Source organism: Xyrauchen texanus, chromosome 42 (genome assembly GCF_025860055.1).
Source record: "Xyrauchen texanus isolate HMW12.3.18 chromosome 42, RBS_HiC_50CHRs, whole genome shotgun sequence".
NCBI classification, from domain to species: Eukaryota; Metazoa; Chordata; class Actinopteri; order Cypriniformes; family Catostomidae; genus Xyrauchen; species Xyrauchen texanus.
The window spans coordinates 17,661,342-17,682,798 of record NC_068317.1 but is presented as its reverse complement, the minus strand read 5'-3'; the positions used below and the strand labels follow the sequence as shown (position 1 = coordinate 17,682,798).

Genomic DNA, 21,457 nt, shown 5'->3' with positions numbered 1-21,457 from the left:
TCCTATCAATATGGGCCAACATTTCTAAAGAATGCTTTCAGCACCTTGTTGAATCAATGCCACGTAGAATTAAGGCAGTTCTGAAGGCGAAAGGGGGTCAAACACAGTATTAGTATGGTGTTCCTAATAATCCTTTAGGTGAGTGTATAACAAAGGGAAAAATACACTTATAATTCATATACAAAATGTGTTAGAAGCTGCTTCTCAATTAATCTGTTTTAAGGATTTTTAGACCATTTTAAAATGGGAAAACAAGACAAAAACACTTAATTTAATTTTTTTCTGTGAATTTCTTTACTGAAAGTACTTATGTCATTAAGAGGTATTTTTAATTTACCTTTTTGTCCTCTTTATTGTTAGAAAGCATGTTTAATACAACCTTTTAAGTCAGGACAGAAGCTGAATAATCGGTTATAAGCTAATGATTAATCGTTGCAATAATAAACCAAATAGACGAATAATCGTTCTAATAATTGTTAGATTAGTTGATTATTAAAGTAATTGTTAGTTGCAGCCCTATTTGAGAAAAAAAAAAAAAAAAAAAAAAAGCCTCTATATGGGCAATTGTGATTATTAAAAGGTGCTATATGTAATATTTTTACTGTACTAAATCATAAAATGACCATAATATGTCATTAGAGAATTAGGAAACGTGCCAAGTTGAAATACTGGCTTCCCCGATAACAATACTACAGCCAGTGTATTCTACTTTGATGTTCCCGTTCTAGGCCAGAATTTCTGTTAATGTTTTTGGCCTGTATAATCCCGCTCACTGAACACTCACTAATAGTATTTCAACTCAGCCGGGTTGCCAGATTTGAACAAGTTTGCAGGAAAACAACACTGCGTGCTGCAGCCATGGAAGCTAGCAAACGATCTGTATCAGAGATTAACATCCGTCTAAAAACCACCATGACCAGAGGCGTAGTAAAACAAGGATAAATATTGGAGATGCTTTTGGAAGATGGAGACAGCTTAAAGCCCAGAAATCCTTTAAAACAGATGCTGATTTGGCTAATTTGCATTTCAACATTCTGGCAACCCGCATGAGCTTCAAGTCTGGGGCGGGGCAGTACCCAATTCAAATGCTTGTTGTCAATCTTTCATATACTAACTCTTTACAAACAGGAGGAACTTCAAAGATCTTTCAAAATAAAAGTCCAGCTGAAATGAGAGCTCTGTTCAACTGATTGCATGAAATTCAAGACCTTACAACAGAACAATATTACTACTGTATAAAAGTGTAATATTCAAAGCACATGCAATAATATTAGAGTTTCTGTAAGCAATATCACATAAGCAAGTGTGCTGAATATCAGCATGTTGTGATTTAGCCATGGCAGCCTTTTGCCTCAGGTAAACAGATTTTTCATTTAATGTTTTCATTAATATTGTAAAGCTCTGTTGTGCATCATTTTTCTTTTTATCAAAAATTATAAATATATATCTATATCTATCTTAGCTTAAAAGTACTATATTTTTTTCATTAAAGCTGTAAAATATGTATTTGATTAAACACAATTTGATCTTAGCATTTCATTAAAGCATTTAACATGGAATCCAGAAAACAGATAAGGCATAATTTGTATCTATAACACTTTATGCAGATATTTTAGACAAGTTATTATTCGTGTAATTTCATCAAAAATCTGAGTTATTTTTTATTTGTTGCCCAAGTATCGAGTTGGTATCGATACAGAGGTACCAAGGCTGGTATAGTCAGGGTTCCAGACTGCGACCAAAATCGTCGCATATGCGACCAATTTTTGAGAATGTGCGAGTTCAAATTTTATGTGGTCGCATTTGTGCGAGTGGACGCTCGCGCAACAGAACGCCGTTGTATCAACAGCAGCTGCTGCAGTCCGTAACTTATGTTCAAAATGAACGAGTACATCATGAATCCGTTTTCCAAATCGTGTTTTTGACTTATCCTGAATCACTACGGTACGCCTATAATAAGTGTTTATATTCTGACTATTTTATCCCGGGCTCGGCTTGGCTGCGTTGTTGCCCAGTGCCTGCGTGACTCGCCATAGACATTAACCCTTGTGCATCCTTGTGGACATTTTTGGCTTTTTCAGTTTTGGTTTTTTGATAACTTTGTCTGTGTTAATGCTAACTGCATAAAATTTCCACAGGTGTGAATTTTTATTGGAATTTTAATATTTCACCCTATTTCCTTTAAAAAAATATTTTTTGCACTAGTTACACAAAATACTCCCTCTTAGCATCGTTTTGGACAAAAATGGCCCAATTGAAACCCATTAAAACTGCAAAAAAAAAAAACATTTTTAATCCCAGTGCAATTTAACTATAAAATTATGCAAACTTGTTTAACATGCCTTCATTATGTTGGCAAGGCTTCAAAATTTACATTTTAAATATTTTTTACCAGATCGTGCCATTTTTTCAGGTTTGGCATATCATCGCTTTTGTTGTTGTTTTCTGCTGTTTTTGGCTCATGCATATTAGAGCCAATTAGATACATTATGAATATATAATTGTGTGAGTGTGTTGGTATGGATTTCAGAGTGTGGTTTGTATGTGTCTGAGGTTCTAATAATAAAAATAAGAAATATTCTGTTTAGCATTTATTAAACTGAAAATAATTATAATTATTATATTTTTTATAAAAAACAACAGTGGCATTAAGTAAACAAACAAGCGTTTAAAGGGTTAAAATTCTAAAAATGAATGAATGTTTGGTCATTATGATTAGAGCTGATGCTGGTTAAAAAGAATTATGTCAGTGAAAGTGGAAAAAAATATAAATCTATAATATGTTTATGACAGTTTTTGGACATGGACATTTTTGTCCATAATGAACCTATGTGGAACATTTTTTAATTGATGCACAAGGGTTAACGGAGAGAAGTAGCTCCGGCTACAGTGTTCTTCCGCAAGAAACATGCAGTTTATTTATAAACAACGTACACGTCACACGCATTGCACACTGATGGTGAAACGCGCCAATTCCGAATTCACGAATTAAAATGAAAAGGTCAATTGCAAATACTTTAAAAAAACAAAGTGTGGAAGTCAAGGATGCTGGTGGAAAGGACCAGCCAACGAGCCAGCACACAGACACAACTGATGACGAGAGCACAGGTGCGGACAGGGAGGAACCGAGTGAGCAAAGGAAAAAGAAAAGGCACAACTTCCAGCAGCAATGGCTTAGACAGTACCCGTGGTTGCGATACGAGGCTAATGCCATGCATTGTTTGTACTGTAAACAGTGTGGCCCATCCATTGCAGGTCATTCTAAATTGGTTACAGGGTCTACGCAATTTAAGATTGAGTCTATTAAACTGCACAATGAAAGCAAAAAACATAAAACCTGTAGGGACCGGTGTGTCTCACGAAACACCGAGCCCCTTCCTACGTCTTTTCAGCGGTTAGATGAGAGTAATCGCTCGACAGAGGAAAAGGAAATGATTATAAAATGTAACACTGCTTATAACATAGCAAAAGAGGAACTCCCGTTCACAAAATTCAAATCAGAAATTATACTGATGAAAAAGAACAGGTTGAATGTTAATCCCACTTATGCCAACGACATGGCCTGTGCCCAATTTATAGGAGTGATAGCAGACAATCTGCGAAAAAAGACGGTTGATAAAATTTCCTCCGGGGGTTGAACAGCTGTGAAGACAGTAAAATTATATATCAAACATTAAAAAACATAAATGTTTTTATAATAGTTTTTTTTATTTGATAGTTAAAAGATTAAAACATTTTGCTAACATGAGGTCTTGTGTTACTGTCAGTCTTTTTACATCAGTGCAAAACTAGGGTATGCAGATTAAGACCACTATTCATTAGCATGCATTGATTAATCCCATGGCATGTGGCAGAAAAAAAAAAAAAGGTGCGACCAAATCATATGCTGGTGCGACCAACTGAGAAAGTTGGTAGCACCAGTGCAACCAGTGGAAAAGTTAGTCTGGAGCCCTGGGTATAGTACAAAAGCCCAAAAGTTGGTATCGCAGCAACCCTGGATATATTCTGCAATGTTCGTTCGAGTGCAAGGATAGTGGGTTTGACCTAAATTTAAGTTGAAATTAATCAAGAAATACGCAAATGACTTTGTTTATTCAACGAAAGGGCACAATAACAGGCCTAAACTTAAAAATGAACCTATGAACTGTCTTTGACCCCAGCCTAAAGGGACAGGGAGGTGGGTTTTGTTGTTTTGAAGTCCCTCCAAGAATCCAGCAGAAGCCTATAAAACCAGGCAATAAAAAAATAAAAATAAGCACACCCCAAAGAACTTCCATCCCCCTCCACTGAAGAGTGGAACTCTTAAAAATAATGATTTGCCAAATAATTTAGCAGAGTTTACAAGTACTCCAACAATGTTTGCAACTGATGCAACAACAAAAACAGAAAGGGTCTAGCAGCGAGGCAACTTTTCTATGAACAGAGAGGGAAAAGCAGTCTTTCTATTTCCTTGCATATGTTTCAGCACATGTTATTAGGCCAGGTTATTTCTCCAGTGGTTTTATATGGGATTATTCCTGGCCTGGGGAGGACAGGGGTCACTGCTGGTGCGGTACAGTAACAGTATCTCATCTTCAGTTGGCCGAATTGTACAGAATGTTTGAACACAAACTGTGCATACCTCCATCTTCAGAAAAAGTCACTTGTGTGACAATTGCTAGTTCAAACAAGCACTTTTTTTCAAAATGAATGAATCTGATGATTTGTAATGAATGATTTATGTCAATCATTACTATTCATACTCATTAATAACTTCAAAATGTGGAATGTTTTTCTCCAAGAATTTCAAAAGGCTTTACAAATGAAGGCAAAAATACATTACATGGTCTGTAACAGCTAAACCATAAGCCAGGGGGAATGTTTCCATCATGGCCGTTAAACCGCTCACTGCCCCTAAAGATGGGGCATGGTCCTGCAGCTGTGTCCCATGCCATGTTTACAGTCTGTGAACTGCCCTTCTCGTGAACCCAGAGCATGAAGAAGAGGAGTCCCCTCTCAGCCCCACAATGACCCTACTTAGTCCGCAAACTCATAAAAAGGTGAGAGATAAACACACACACACACACACACACACACACACACACACACCCCTATTCTCAATTATTTAGAAATGTTGTGATAAAACCAGAACAGGTAAAAAAAAAAAATAAAAAAAAAAACACCTGAATGATTGAAAAGCATTTGAGATGCATTATATGAGACATTTTTGACTGATTAACAGCTTATTGATGATGCCTTATGCAACATTGTCCTCACTCAGAAATTATATAAGTAATAATTAAAATAAATTAAGAGATATTCAATATCTCTTCATAAATTTGGACAGTTTTAAAATACTGAATGTAGCTATGTACTCTCAAAAACATTATTTGTGTGAGGCAAAAACATTTGTGTGAAGTTGGAGTCGAGGTTGCGCTGAAGCTTCACTTAATGGACATCAATGTATTGGGCAGCGCTGACGTGAGTCATGTGAGAACCCCTCAATGTGTATTTTCAACAGTCACTTTAGCATTAATAGCTCTTCTGCCCTTATCTCTCCGTAATGAACAAGGTAGACTCACATGCCAATGCTCAAGTAAACAAACAACAAGCACCTCTCATTCAGTAGGTCAGTACATGTACCAGTTCATTCAGTTTGATTATGAATGAGAAGTTTTACGAGTGCCGCTTCTCACTGTTAACGTGCTGCTGTAATCAATTTTGGGGTGTAAGCACCCTTAAACACTGACGTTGTTTCAAAATGCGCAGTTGTCGGCAGTGACAAAACAAAACAAATTTGTGTATTTGACTCCTATTCTGAGTCCCGACTGTTTTATTATACTATAATATTTTCCAGGACAGTGAAGTATTTTTCTATTTTTCCATGATTATTCCATGACTGGAAAACTGCATTGCAAATTTTGAGGTTTTCCAAGACTGCTCTTTGATAATGTATGAAGCATCAACCCATCTGAGAGCAGCATTTCTGTAATCATTAAAATGCCAGCGGGTAGCTGAAGAACTCCAGAGTAGAGAAAATCAAATCATTGCATGTTTTTTTTTGTGCGTTTTACATTGACTTTCATTAGAGGTGTATAATTAGAACAGTGTTATTTTCAGCACAGCATATGTTCCTCTCAAGAGCTTCTATAATTTTTAACACCTCTTAAACAGTGCTGATTCATCCCATGTATATAAAAACAAGCACAAAGACTCTTCACATTTTAAAAGACAATAGTACTCTTTTGGACACCAAAATCCATCTTAATTGTTAGTCTCATCCAACAACGGTCTTATTTCTGCAAATATTTGTCTGCCAGATGCACTTCACAAACAAAAACTATAGATATAGCAAAATATATATATATAAAAAAATAAAAAAAAAGGGGCAAAATGCCATAAATACAACCAATGGCTCCTGTTTAAGACATACTCAGTGCTATTGGCCTATATTTAGCTACCAAGCTACTGCAGTCTATTTGTCACCAAACTTTCAAGCAATGCTGGTAATGTTTTTTATTCAGCAAATGCATAGAATAAAACAAAAATCAGCATTTGTAAAAGCTAGTAAAGTAGAGGTGTTACCTCCATTGTCTGTTCGCTTCAGGGCTCCGTCTTTGTGGGGACACAGCTCACACCTCTGAAAGCAGAAGAGACATAACATGAATCCACACTCCATTCAACCACCTGCAGGCCAGACACAGCTCTGGGGGCTTTCAGGAACTCTACCTTTGACATGGGCATCAAGCTAAAGCAAAGTTTGAGGGTTAGTCATAATTTTCATCCTGGAAACTACAAAACAGTGTATCCCAGCAAAACTGATCAATGAAACGATAGAGTTTTTGATAGCTGACTGGAGATGGAAAACCTCCACCGCTGCAACCCAGAAGAGCTGCTTCCATATACAAAAATAAAAATAGACCTGTTCTGCTAACATTTTCTGAGACAATTAACAGAACAAGAAGATGAAACCCTTTAAAATAAGTTGTTGAATGATCCTCCAGAATGATGAATAAAGACAGCTACTACACCCGCTGAAGGCAAAACAACAAAAAAAGATCCTAAAGAAACGGCACTGACATGTGGCCTAAATCACAGCATATCATGCAAAAACACTGTGATATTTAACTCATCTACTCTGATAAAAAGATACCAAATAAAGATAAATATCTGATAAAGCCTTGAACAGGGTTAGATATTGGGGCAAACATTATGCTTGGAACCATGCCATTATGTGCCACATACCACTACGTTCAAAGTTTTTAAACTTCTGCTCAGTCTGCTGTTCTCCTCCTCTTTGTTACAGGTGGTGGACAGTCCTCCTCCTTCAGGGATCTGCCAGCTCGGCTTTCTCCCCCTCCACCCTTTAATCTTGGGGAATAAAGTGGCAAAGCAGGGCACAAGTGGGAGAAATGGGCTTATTTTTAGTGAGTGGAGGAATCTGGACAAATGCAGAAATTTGATTTAATATTTATGATTGCTTAGGCAATAACAAAAACAGCCTTCAGCCTTAACAAGTTTCAAAATCTATAAGTATATAATGAAAAATGCTCCAGTAAGAGACCTTTCTGATAGTGCAAGTAATGAGGAAAGTTCTGATTGGTTATCAGTGGAAAAAAGGCAACAAAAATATTACTGAGACCCACCTGTGGATACAAAGTAGGGGAGAAAACCCTGTTTCCTTATAGAACAAGAGCTGGTGGCATTGAATCCCACCTCTAACCTCTAAAAGGAGTGATGCGGGAAACCATGTTTTGGCATAAATCCAGATCTTTCAAAAAAATGCCCACACAATGGGTTGCGTAACAGGTTTCCCCTTTGTGTGACCCATTATTCTTCCGATCTAAACTGCCACTTTCGTTTCATGCTCACCTGACACAAGTCATATGAACAGCATGTGAACAATGGCTTTAACTGCCAACATAACAGTGCTTACCCTAACCATTCACGTTCCCTTTACCTCAACCACAATGTTCTGCTAAGAGATACCTGAATAGCATTTATTTAAAACAGTAGATATATCTTGATACAGGTCATTAATGTAAAAGCAATTTGCAAAACACAAACAAATATGCTAAGAAACATTTAATTGTAACACCAATTCAGTAATATTAATAAAACTGGTGATGTCTAGGGGTGCGCCGATCGTGCCTAGAATCAGGGCAGATCTTTTTTGCAGCATGCAGGGATCACACATACACCGCTACTCTAATGAATGAGCACTTTCTCAGTATTTGATGCATGACAGTCTGGAGGGTAAATTGTTGGCAATTCTAACACCTGTTTTACTTCACACGCCAAAGCAGCGCATGAGCCGAACTAAAGCAGTGCGTCACGTCAATTTCGCTGCAAACAACATGTGCTTTTACACCAGCAGCATTTCTGTTGCAGAAACTGTTGCGCTCTATACAGAAAATAAAGTTATAAAATGGTTATCAGGAGATTGATAAGTGTTACAAGATTGATTGTCATTAAATCTTATTTACATGATGCCGGTGTAATCTAATGCAGTCTTGCAGAATTATTGTGACAGACATTTTTAAAAATCATTATGTAGTGGAGGGCCACTCAGTTTGGCTCGATCACACTTAATAATATATTCAGAAAAAGTAATTATGCACAACCATTGAATAGCAATATCTCTTTGTTCAAACACCAGCCAAAATGTTTAAGTGTTAAATAGTTTCCTCACAAAAAGGACACTTCCAATATAACTCACCATTTTCACCAAAAGCCAGGTTACATCATCCCACATTCTTTCCTTTGTTAATTAATCCTTATAAAAATTTGAGGGCAATAGAACACTTTAATACAAGTGTCTTTCAATAAAAGACTGAGGCAAGTTCTGAATTTACCTATAGCACGTGCTGTTGTGTGCATTCGTTTACATTTGGTAACACTCAGCTGTATATGGGTATTGCTGTAAACCCTTTAGACTAGGGCTGCAACTAACGATTATTTTGATAATCGATTAATCTAACGATTATTTGACTATTCAGTGCAGTTTCAATCTCTCCCCCTTAGATCGGGACATTCGCGCAACTCATGAAAGAGGCACTGACCGAACAGAAAAATGCCAGATTCTGAGTTTGTAGTTAATTACATGACCTGCTTCCGTATTATTTGAACTTTAATAAAAGCTATAATGCACTAAATATAATGGTATTTAAGATGCAACACTGGGGTGTTTCCTTTAAAGAGCCCTGACTCAACTTGTTCCACAACGAGTGCTTCTAAATTTACTTATTTGGTAGTTTTGTATAATTCCCTTGTGCTTTGCGATCTACATCACCTGAAGCTGTTTGGAAAGTTTAGAGTGCATCTGGACTGTGAGCTGTGTAATTCTTCCTCTCAGTCATGCGCAAACAGCAGTGATGCTCTCCCGTGTCATCATTAGTGTTTAAAGTGACCTCATGTTACGCTAAATGAGATTAAACGACTATTCAAGAATGTAAATTGTGGACAATTTTTTATGTCGATGTTATATATGTATATATATATAAAAATTATAAAATTTTGTGTGTGATTTTATTTTATTATTATCATCATCATCATCATCTGGATTTCCTGTGATCTGTAATTAAAATAAAAGTACACTAGACAACAAATATATGCTTATTCTGTGCAATATCTACTTTTTCATATTAACTCCTCTTCATTATGTCCATCAACAGTGCAGTATAGGCAGTATAAATCTCCGATTTTATTTTTTTTAATTCGATTTACGATTTTTTTCCCGATTTTCCCATCTACTTATTAAGGAAATCAATACGACAAACGGCAGACAACTTAAAGCAAATTTTGCTTTTATTTAATCAAAAGCAAGACAAATGTAACCCCCATTTCTGGGATGAAGTTTCTTGGGAACAAACTTCCCACTCTCACCGGTAGCCATGTTGTCGCTTGCTGTATGCTGTTGCCGTTTCGTGTGTGCTATGATGTTGTTGTTGTCGCTTGCCATACTGCTATGTGAAACTAACCCTACGGATGCTCCGGGGAGCCAAAACTGCGCCATTACACAAAAACTCGATTTACTTATTTTTTAAATCGCCCGCAACAAAAAATTCAAATTAATTCATTGAATCGATTTTTCGCCCAGGCCTATTTCACGGTATAACACGTTTTCAAAATTGACGGTTATCATACCAAGTACATTTGCTTATCTACGGTATTGAGAAAAAAAATGCAACCGGACGGAGAATCTCACATGCGTATCTCCTTTATTCCTTGTCTGCCTGTCAGACTCGTCGGCTTGCGACACACACACACGCGCACGAAAATGAAATGTCTGAGAGAAGCGAGGCGAGTCTGACATGAGTGTGTGTGTGTTAAAGCAGTGTTTTTCAACTGGTCTATTCGGACTGGGTTGCGGACACCAGGGAAAGAGCAATGCCATGGTTCTCGCATTGAAGATATTTCGGCGGCTGCCCAAGTGATCTACTATTTAGGACTGCTGACGTAGATTTAATGATAATCTCGCAAACATCTAAAAGCAGACATGGGCAACATACGGCCCGCGTGCTGGATCAGGTCCTCCACATGGTTTAATGTGGCCCACGGTTCATTTATCGTAAAAGCGTTTTTATTTTTCATTGGATATTTCAGTTAACTTGCATTGGGACGTAAAGCTTCTCCACAGGCGTTTAACATGCTCCGGGTTGCCAGATAAGAGACGAAACACCCCCAGTTTGAGATTTATACTTGCGCAAATTGGAAATATTCCGTCTAATATTATACTTATTTTGTGCAATCTGGCAACCATGTACTTGAGTCTCTTGCTTCCCCTTTGAACAAACTTAGCGATCTGTAGTGCAATATTCTGCTCAAGGAAAAGTGTTATACGGCTACTCTGTGTCCATTCTTGAGGCTGCTTGTGATGTTTGGTACTACTAATTTTGCAGATAAACCTTCTCAGTGATTAAATTAAATATAAAAGTAGATCTCTGCATTATTGACACACGGAGGGGTAATCATTGACATGCGAGCAAAAGCTAGCTAGAGACAAATTTGTAAATTTATTTTTTATTTGTGCAATTTAAAAACGCTGAAGTCCCTTCGCACCTGTATGTTAATCTAACTCTTGCAGTAATCATCTATCATATTAATGCAGTTGTGTTATTCAGTTGTGTGCTGAAAGTCAATCCATCCAGGAGACCCACATCATGACACTTTTAGCATGTAAACGGGTAAGTTTATATAAAAAAAATAAATAAAATAAAAAAAAAAACCTCGCCCTGCGCTTTACGACAAACATTAAAAGTTCTATACATTTCTTTTTATTATTATTATTATTAAAACTGAATAATAAATTAACAGTGAAGTAGAGATGGCAAAATACATTTATAATCTCTGACTTTATTATTTTTTTCATTCCTCCAGACAGAACTGGTGTAACCGAGTCAGGTTTGTAGGCCTCCATGCTTGCACACGCTTTTTTAGTTCTGTCCACAAATTTTCTATCTGACTGAGGTAAGGTCTTTTAAATGGCCACTCCAATAACTTGACTTTGTTGTCCTTCAGCCATTTTGCCACAACTTGAGGTATGCTTGGGTCACGGACCATTTGGAAGACCCATTTGCGGCAAAGCTTTAACTTCATGGCTGATGTCTTGAGATGTTGTTCAATATATCCAGATAATTTTCCTTCCTCATGATGCCATTTATTTTGTTAAGTCCACCAGTCCCTCCTGCAGTAAAGCACCCCCACAACTTGATGCTGCCACCCCCATGCTCCATGGTTGGAATGGTGTTCTTCAATTTAGATAGATACTTGTCTAACTGTTTCCTCCAGCATCTTTACAAGGCCCTTTGCTGTGGTTCTGGGATTGATTTGCACTTTTCGCACCAAACTACATTAATCTCTAGGAGACAGAATGAGTTTCCTTCTTGAGCAGTATGATGGCTGCGTGGTCCCATGGGGTTTATACTTGCATACTATTGTTTGTACAGATAAACATGGTACCTTCAGGCATTTGGAAATTGCTCCCAAAGATGAACCAGACTTGTGGAGGTCCACAATTGTTTTTTTTAAATCTTGGCTGATTTCTTTAGATTTTCCCATAATGTCTAAGAAGCACCAAGTTTGAAGGTAGGCCTTAAAATACATCCACAGGTACACCTCCAATTCTGTAAACCTCCTATCAGAAGCCAATTGTCTCAAGGCTTAACAACATTTTCTGGAATTGTTCATGCTGCTTAAAAAGGCACAGTTAACTTAGTGCAAGTAAACTTCTGACCCACTGGAATTGACAGTCAATTAAAAGTGAAACAATCCGTCTTAACAATTGTTGGAAAAATCACTTATGTCATGCACAAAGTAGATGTCCTATATGACTTGACAAAACTATAGTTTGCCAAAATGTAATCTTAAAAAAATGTGTTAATGACTTCAACCTAAGTGTATGTAAACTTCTGACTTCAACTGTATGTTGTAACATTAAGATAATTAATTAATATTAACTACAGTAATGTTGTTAATGTTAACAAATGGAACCTTTTTGTAAAGGGTTACCTTAATTTTACTGTGTGGGGCATAAACATGGTCACAAAAGCAAAAGTGTGGCAAAGGGTACAAAAAAGTCTAAATCGGCCGATCTTAGTGTTAAGAAATCAGAGATTGTCATCAGCCTCAAAATTCCTGATCTGTGTAACACTAATAATAATAAACCAACATAGCAAAACCATAAGGAATTGCAAAAAAAAAAAAAGATTACCCCCATCTAAATTTGCATACTCCCCTACTTTATAGTATCTCAAACACAGTATGTCAATTAAGTAGTATCAGAAACTATTCAGCCCTAGAAGGAGCACTTAGATCACCTTAGGAACACACAGAGAAACTAGATCACCCAACATGGTGGATGTTGAAATGGAAGTCCCACCTTACAGGTAAAAGAGCCAATAACAATTTAGATACAGATGTCGCCTGTCAATCAACTTAGAACACTCATGCACATTAGCTAGACCTGCTGGTAAAATTTTTTTTTTGTACCGCAATACTAAATAAACAATTTCTTTTTTATACCATCGCTGTCAGATTTAAAATGTTATTTGATTGTAATCTTGGTCAACAATTTTGGAGATTTCGGTCTTTCTCCATTCAAGTAGGAAGGAGCTGTAATTTCAAACTGTTCTGTCATCTGATACAACGTGAATGATTCTCAATATCTGTGGAGTTTTTAGTGGATGAGCGGTCGGATTTACTTAAAAATCCACAGTAAGATTACAGTATTTATCAGTTTAATAAATCACACTAGGACACGTCACAATTTAATTTGATTAATTGTCCATTTCAGTGTGTAAAGGAGTAACAGAGCACGCATTCAAAATAAGCCTGTGGGCATTTTAAAGCAGTTGAGTGTCAGTCATACTGGAAGCTGGTACTGGATAGAGTCAGTGCTAGGTACTACCAGTTGTGCAGAAACACTGGTATCATTACATCTTTTTTATTTTAGTATCGACTTGGTACCGAAGTACTGGTAATTTTGACAACATTAGTAGGTAGAATGTCTGAATCCTCAGAATAAAACATTCAATGAGAAATACAAGAGCGAAATACATGGTGACTCTAAATACTAAAAATTTAAATGTAAAAAAATAGGCAGACCAGACATTTGCTCTGCGAGTGCTGAACTGTAAAATATGAGCCAGCATGTAACAATTCCTAGAGTAAACAAATAACACATTAAGCACTATCCCAGTATGCAACAGTGCCTTTTTAGCATAGTGAAGACTGAGATGACTGATTCCTGTAACGGATTGGCCAGTTAACTTGCTCTGTCCTAAAAACAAAATCTGATAACTAGCATAAAACTGCATACAGACACACCTATAATTTTGCACAAAATTGCAAGAAAATAAATTGTTTGTCATTTAACAGCAATTGCATATAGTAAAGAATTTTCTGTCAATAAAATTCCACCTGACTGAAGCATTGGTGTACCACAAACAGCACTAAAATGAGAGATTACAGACAAAACTTTAACAGAAGAAATCTTTTGGCTCAGTCAGTCTAGGTTGAATATGCCCTGTAATGAAGCCAGAAATATGTACAGTTATCAGAGTGTTTCCTTTGTCAAAAATGGCCTTCGGTGGTGGCTGATGCACAATCATTATTTTATCATTTTACATTACTGCAGTCCAAACTTAAAGGAATAGTTCCCCAAAAATGAAAATGTGCTGATAATTTACTCACACTCAGGCCATCCAAGATGTATCAGAGTTTCTTTCATCATCAAAACAGAATTTAAGATTTTTAGATTTCATTTCAGGCCTCCTCCTTTAATCAATGCAACTGAATGTACTCGATTTTTTGACGGTCCAAAATGCATATTTAGTGTGCATCAAAATAATCCACACGACTCCAGTTGACAAATAAACGTTCTTCAGAATGCAAAAGATTGATTCTTTTTAGAAACAAAACAATACTTATATACTTTTAACTATAAATGTTCGCTTTTGTACATCTCTGTGATGCGCGCTCATGAGAGGGATGATGTAAGCTTGTTGGTAAGGTCACACGTCACGTGGAGGAGGCAGCAGGAAGCGCGTCATTGTTTACAAGAGAAGGAGAGCTGGACAAAAGTTTAATTATCTTTGCTTTGTATAAGTGTATTGTTTAAAATGGTTGTTTTGCGTGTGTATCCTGGATGTTTCAACCTTCGGATCCCCAAAGAAAATACACGCTGGGAAAAATATAAACTTTTCATCGATTGCATATACATGATCGAGCGATTGAAGCTTGGGCTTATTACGCTGAACCTGAATAGCAGTACACCCCTACGTTCTCTCAAATATTGAGGGTGTGCAGTAGGGATGCACTGATCCGATACCTGGATCGGTACGTTTAGACGGATCATGTATTGTTCCGATGAGCCCGATACTGTGTTAGTTACTGTCAAGCTCAAAAAAATGACATAAAAAGAACCATAAAAACACAAAGTAGTTCATATGACTTGTGCATTTTATTCAAAGCTGCTTTTAGATGTGCGATAGCTCTGTGAATCACAAAAGGCTGTGTTTAATAAGTAAATATGTAAAATGCACACACAGCTCAAGCACGTCAGTGAATGGCACTACTCCGTTTACACACTGAAAAGAGAGCTGATATCTTACAACTAAATTTAACAAAAAAAAAGAGATCTGAATCCTTTAAAGTCCAGATACAAGTTGAAAACAATTTGCAAAAAAAAAGAAAAAAAAAAAAATCTGCTTCTTTTCTACTGATGACTTATACTGGAATTACAGTTAATTTGGCTACTTCATTATCCAGTTTACTAGTTAATAATAAAGTGTTTCTTAATAAGCTATACATTTATATTGAAATAATGTGTAGTTAGAGGTTTGCGTTTCTTTGCATATTAAAGACTACACCCAATTAGTTCCACACAATAATGTAAATGTATTCTAAACGGATTATGCAAAAAAAAAAAAAAACACTGGGACGGAAAAGAAAAAGTGGTATCGGCGCATCCCTCGTGTGCAGCGAACATTTTACCCATGAGGATTTCAGACTATTGAAAGAAACAAAAAGGTTTGATATAAGAGATGCACCGATTGCAATTTTCTTGGCCGATTTTTTTTACAAGTGTGACCTGTCGATACCGATTTTTTCTGATTCCAATTTTCTTACTAAGAACCATTATTGACCGCATATACAAACAAAATCATAATAAAATAAATTATTAAACATTACAATTTCCCCCAAACTGCACTAAGTAACAGGATCTTCTCTCACTTAAACAACTCTCAAAATAAAGTGCTCTGTGACTGGAAAGAGGTAGAAATAAAAATTTACTGCAAATGAGTTGCTTTATATAACAGATTTCATTTTCCACTATTTTTATAAATGGACCTTTTTCTCTTTATTACTCGTCTAACAAAACAATTCCAAAGCTCTGAAAAAATGAAGTGTCCAGAACGCTCAACTTACGTTAGATATCCAAATATCAGTTGTAAAACTGAGCACTGCTTCGGGAACGGCTTGTCAACACTCCGGTTTTTCCTGGGAGTCCCCCGTTTTGTTATTTCTCCCCAAAAAAACCTCCCGTAATTTGTATGGCCCAAACCACATTATATGAATAATCACATCAATATATTATTCCAAGGTGGTCCAGTTGCCAGATCTTGAATGAAACGCATCCTACTCACACAATCGACACATCATACAAATCATTTGTGACCTCAACCTGGAAACCAAAACCCATTTGCGCTGTTGACATCTGTGCAGGTAGTAGATGCGGGAGGTTAAATCAAGCATCACTGGTAGAGGGGAGGAGAAGACTCAGCTGGTGCTCCGGTGATAAAAACTAAATATACATGTACATTTAACAACAGCTGTATGGAAGAATTTAATTTCATATCACGAAGCCATATCGACAATGCCCACACCTTTTGCAATGTGTGTCGCACTGATTTTAACATCGGACACAGTGGGAAAAATTACGTTACTCAGCACATTAAATCACAACGGCACAATTTGTATGTATTTAGCCTGCCATCCAGCACCCCACTTCCCCTCTCCCGGATTTGTGTACCCAAATGTTGATAGGTAACAGGCTGCGTGTGTGACATGACACGAGATTAAACAACTCTGTCATCGCGACGTCGGAAAGTACATCCTACTCCGTATCGAGGAAATTTATCAGATTTCTGAACCCTTTGTCCTCAAATATGGAGAACGGCTGGTCATCCAGGGCCATGAATTCCATAATTTTCCTCGTAATTGCTTTGGTCTTTTCGCTGCTCATACCAAGGAATGAAAGGAGACTTGTGGCTGGCTCTGAGCTCTGGCTAGCTTTAGCCGCTTTCACTTTTTAGCTTCTTTTTTAAAATGGGCATGTTCAGATGGGTGATGGTGTTTTAAATGTCTAATTAGGTTTGTTGATCCGAAAGTTATTGTGGTGGTTCCCCCGCGGTTTACTTTGGCCTTACAATTATTACACATTTCGAACTTTATGTATTCTTCACTCACAGTGAAGATCTTCCACGCCAATGACATGTTTACGTGCGGCTGTGACGTTATTGCCTGCGCCGCTGGCAACAAAACGGATCGGCTTGGAATCGGAAAGACGTGAGGCTGACCTGCCGGTCACCGGTCCGGGCATGCGGAAAATCGGCTAATTCCGGTCCTTGGCCGGTCGATCGGTGCATCTCTATTCGATATATATATATATATATTTTGATCATCTGACCATCTAGAAATTTCTGAATTCAACACTTTTTGTACTTCAAGATGCTGTGGGAAATCAAACTAACTTACCTTTTTTCTATGGCCTAAATATAATGAGTCCTCTACAGAGAAAATGTTTTTTTCCTTTTACATTACATATATTGTTTTACTTTTATCATACTCTTAATGATTATGACATCTGAAGTCAAACCAGGCCAGTTTGATTCCCCAATCTCCAACATCATCAGGAACAATATTACAATATTACATGACTTTGTTCAAAATGTATAAAGGTCCAGACTTTTATTCTACATTGTACTTGCCCTTGTTTACCATTGTTCTTTCATTGATTAACAGTTGCATCTGAATGTTAAACATACATTATAGTGGTTAGATAGTCTCTTAAAATAAACAGTTTATGTAAATGATTAGCCCAAACACATTTAAAAATGTATTTTTTTAGTACAACTGCCACAGCTGTAATGAAATGTTCAGTTACAATTTACTGTAATAAATGTTAGTGCTGATGTGTAGATGCAGTTTTGTAATTGCATTTGTTTCTCTTTCCCTCGAAAGTGCTGTTCAAAATGTCGGAGATGTCTAGGTGTTTGAAATCGTTGAATTGCTCCTTAGAGCTTTAAAATGGTGAATTCTCAAGTAAAATTCAAATGGGTTGCATAAGTTTTGTTGTCTGCATCACAATATCGAGGGAAGCCCAGTTTAATCAAGCATGTGATCCGCTTTGCGCTTCCTGTCACCGGAGCACACATATCGAGTGATTCTCTGTGAAGAGGACAGGCACATGAAACCAGTCTTCAATCACCCTGCATGCATTTGCATTCCACATGAGAAGCATATTTGGGGCTTATAAAGCGGCAAAAGTAAGATGAATATAATAAAATTTGCTTCTGCAAATTTTCAATGCAGGAGTTACCAATGGACATTAAAATGGTTAACCCAAAACTGAAAATTCCTCATTTAAGTGGTTTAATCCATATCCTCAGAAGTAATATAATAGGTGTGGGTGAAAAACAGATCAATATTTAAGTCCTTTTTTAAACTATAAATCTACACTTTTTTCCAGCCTCAACTAGTAGGTGGCATTATGCACAAAGTATGTGAATCGCCGAAAAACACATGTGGAAGACAAAGTAGAGATTCATAGTCAAATAGGACTTATCATATCGCTTCTACAGACATGGGGTAAATCACTGGAGTCATATGGATTACGTTTATGCTGCCTTTATGTGCTTATTGGACCTTTCTGGTAACAATTCACTTGTACTGTCTGGACCTACAGAGCTGACATATCTTCTAATATCTTCATTTGTGTTCAACAGAAGAAAGTCAAACACATCTGGAATGGCATGAGGGTGAGTAAATTATAAGAATTTTAATTTGTGGTTGAACAAACCGTTTAAATACTGTGTCTGATCAGAGGATTACACTCAACAGCTAAACATCCTAAGCCTGTCCATCAACAATGTTTATTATGTCTCTCACTCCAGCTACCAAAGCTTTTAGGATGCTTAAGTTAATTAAAAACTGCAAGACAGGTTATAATTACAAGTTCAACATATAAATAGGGAATATAATCTGTTATATGGAAACTGCAAACAAACCCAAAATATTCAAAAAGAGGAAGGAGGTCTAGACTTCAGTAAAACTGAAGCCTGCAAGATTACTATGAAGATGAGGAAACTCACCACCCTGGCAGCTCGTTCCTGTGATTCACATTTCCTGCAGAACCAAGGGCCAGTGGGGACCTGGACAATTCCATAGCAGGCTGAAACAACAGGAATGTAGGAAAGACAAGTTGAAGAGATTGGTTCCATATACTCAGTCTGACAACTTGACCGGTCAGTATTGTAGAGGACCATGCAAGTGATATTTTCAAGGATCGTGTCATGGGGGATGGTTAATGCAACAATATTGTTTAGTAATATATCCCAAACTGTAAATTCAGTTAGTGTTTGAAATATTTTTGAAAGGTCAGATTGTCTAAAAAAAAAAAATTAAGACCTATTTTTGTGTGACAAATAGTCAGCTAATACAGAAACGATCACCCTATTCAACATTTGCAATCCAAAGCAAGAAGAGCCCAGTTTGCTACTTCCAAACATCAAATTTGTTTACAACTGGAATAACCGTGATAAAGGATTTAGGAATTAATGCTTTAAATGCCTTAATGTCAAAACAAAATCTTCGATGCCAGTCTCATAGACATGGAACAAATTTGAGCACCTGCACAAAAGAAAGTTACAAAATGTAACTTTGTTAAAAGATCACGTTTCTACTTCATATGCAGAGGTAAAACTCGACTTTACACTTGTTTGCTCACATTTGCTCTTATACACATGACTGTACCCATGAAGAACAAAAAGGCTTCCTTCTTGGCCGATTTCCTGAAACCAAGATATTTACTTAACTGCGTTATTGGTCGCATTTTTCAAACTTAAATCACATAAAATCAAATACCACATAAAAGCCAGATGACTGCACGTGGTTAAAAAAAAGCATTACAAGTCAGCTTAATGCCAATGGTTGACAGCTTTGTTGACTGGTCATAAATATTAGAAAAGGGTTCATCAGTAATGACATAGAGAGCTTGTCTGACTCACCTCTGTTTCCATTGCTGTGACTGAAACGTTGGAGATAATAAACAGCCATGAGCGACATGCTGTTAGCCGTGTAGCGCTCGAGCCAAACACATAGCATTAGCACTTAGACGGGCCTCCATGAAACAGTTGGTAAACAAGACCCGGTACACTTCCAAAATACCGCGAACTGTCGGCTCAAACAACCAAAATGTCTACAGAAAATCTCAATAACACAAATAAGAACCAGCGGTTGGGCGACACAATAAACTTTTAAAAGGACAGGTCAGTTTAGCTAAGCTATGCTAAGATAATCCTCTCACCTCAAGAGCAGGAAACAGATCAAAACATCCGCATCAAATACCCGCAAGACAAAACTATCACTTATCAACTCTGAAGTTATAAAACCTACGATTTACATATTTACCTTGGTGGACGGCTACGTTACAGCCATGACCGTCGCAGTAGACTAGAGGGTTTTCGGCCCAGCCTCTCTCATCGGAACAGACACAGCAGCCACCGATCATCTCCTTCATATTACTCGCCGAGACGTCGTCTTCCTCTGCCAGATATCGCTCACTGGATACCATCTACCACCACCACACAAAGACCAAGAAAATAGCGGTCGGGCGTTTGTCTCACAAATCCCTATCTCCCCTGCAAGCCGTATTTCATGTTCCATTTCGATGAAAAGCCATATTTCCGTTACGTTGGTATTGAAGGCGGTATTTACTTATTTACTTTTGCACAACGCTCAAACCCCGAACTGAAGGCTCTCGGGATGTGGAGGCACGTGTGCGCATGCGCAGAAAAGGCACAAGCGGCGGATTTCAGGAAGCCTCGCAGTGCACGCGGTAAACGCCATTAAATATTCCGCGGCTTGTGAACAGGCACGTCTCGCACGTCACGTCTCTCTATACGTGCTTCGCGACTTTTATTTTAATGCCAATGTGTGGTGTTGAACGTTAGGTTACGGTTCTCTGATAAACAGGAGTGAGGTATCTCAGGCGTTTTCCAATAGTGAGATACCGAACGAATGTTTGAAAGAGAACATGTTTCGGGCTCGCGCTTTTAGACTGGTCAAGTTCGCAAACAAACTTGCAGGAAACAACCTTACATAAAAAATTATCTTGAAACAGACTTTGACCCAACCAAGCCACACCACAGATCTGTAAACAATAATTCAAATCAATGTTTTTTTACATTTTACAAATAAATTAAGGTTGACATTTATTTTCACATAAAATGTTGTCCCTCTCTAGCATCAGATGTTTTGTATGAACAACATGCCCACAACAGAAAGGCCACTTAACAAATAAAATAATTATATTTATGAAAATATTTTGCCATAGGATTGCATCATTAGACAAGAGAAAACATCAATGTTGCAAGACTTCTCAGGGTTTGGAACTGCTGGAGCTGACTATGATCAGACATATATATATATATATATATATATATATATATATATATATATATATATATATATATACATACATACATTTGAAGTCAGAAGTTTACATACACTTAGGGTGAAGTCATTAAAACTCAATTTTAACCACTCCACAGATTTCATATTAGCAAACTATTATTTTGGCAAGTCATTTAGGACATCTTTGTGCACGACACAAGTAATTTTACCAACAAATGTTTACAGACAGATTGTTTCACTTTTAATTGACTATATCACAATTCTAGTGGGTAAGAAGTTA

General features: G+C 37.1%; 1 protein-coding gene across 7 annotated transcripts in view; it reads right to left on the bottom strand.

Moving 5' to 3' along the window:
• The window catches only part of LOC127634989 (protein AF-10-like), a 72,408-nt gene extending 51,685 nt beyond the window's left edge, over positions 1-20,723 (bottom strand). The window contains exons 1-4 of one of the 7 annotated variants that reach the window (XM_052114776.1): positions 20,173-20,723; positions 18,855-18,934; positions 7,225-7,350; positions 6,565-6,619 (exon numbers count right to left, since the gene is read on the bottom strand). In XM_052114776.1, coding sequence (XP_051970736.1) covers positions 6,565-6,619; positions 7,225-7,350; positions 18,855-18,934; positions 20,173-20,335 — 424 coding nt within the window. In that variant the 5' untranslated portion in view covers positions 20,336-20,723. Of the gene's footprint in view, positions 1-6,564; positions 6,620-7,224; positions 7,351-18,854; positions 18,935-19,769; positions 20,135-20,172 lie in introns of those variants that run through there. The other 6 variants (XM_052114778.1, XM_052114777.1, XM_052114779.1 and 3 more) reach the window with 6 other exon arrangements.
• Between the last annotated feature and the right edge of the window lie 734 nt (positions 20,724-21,457).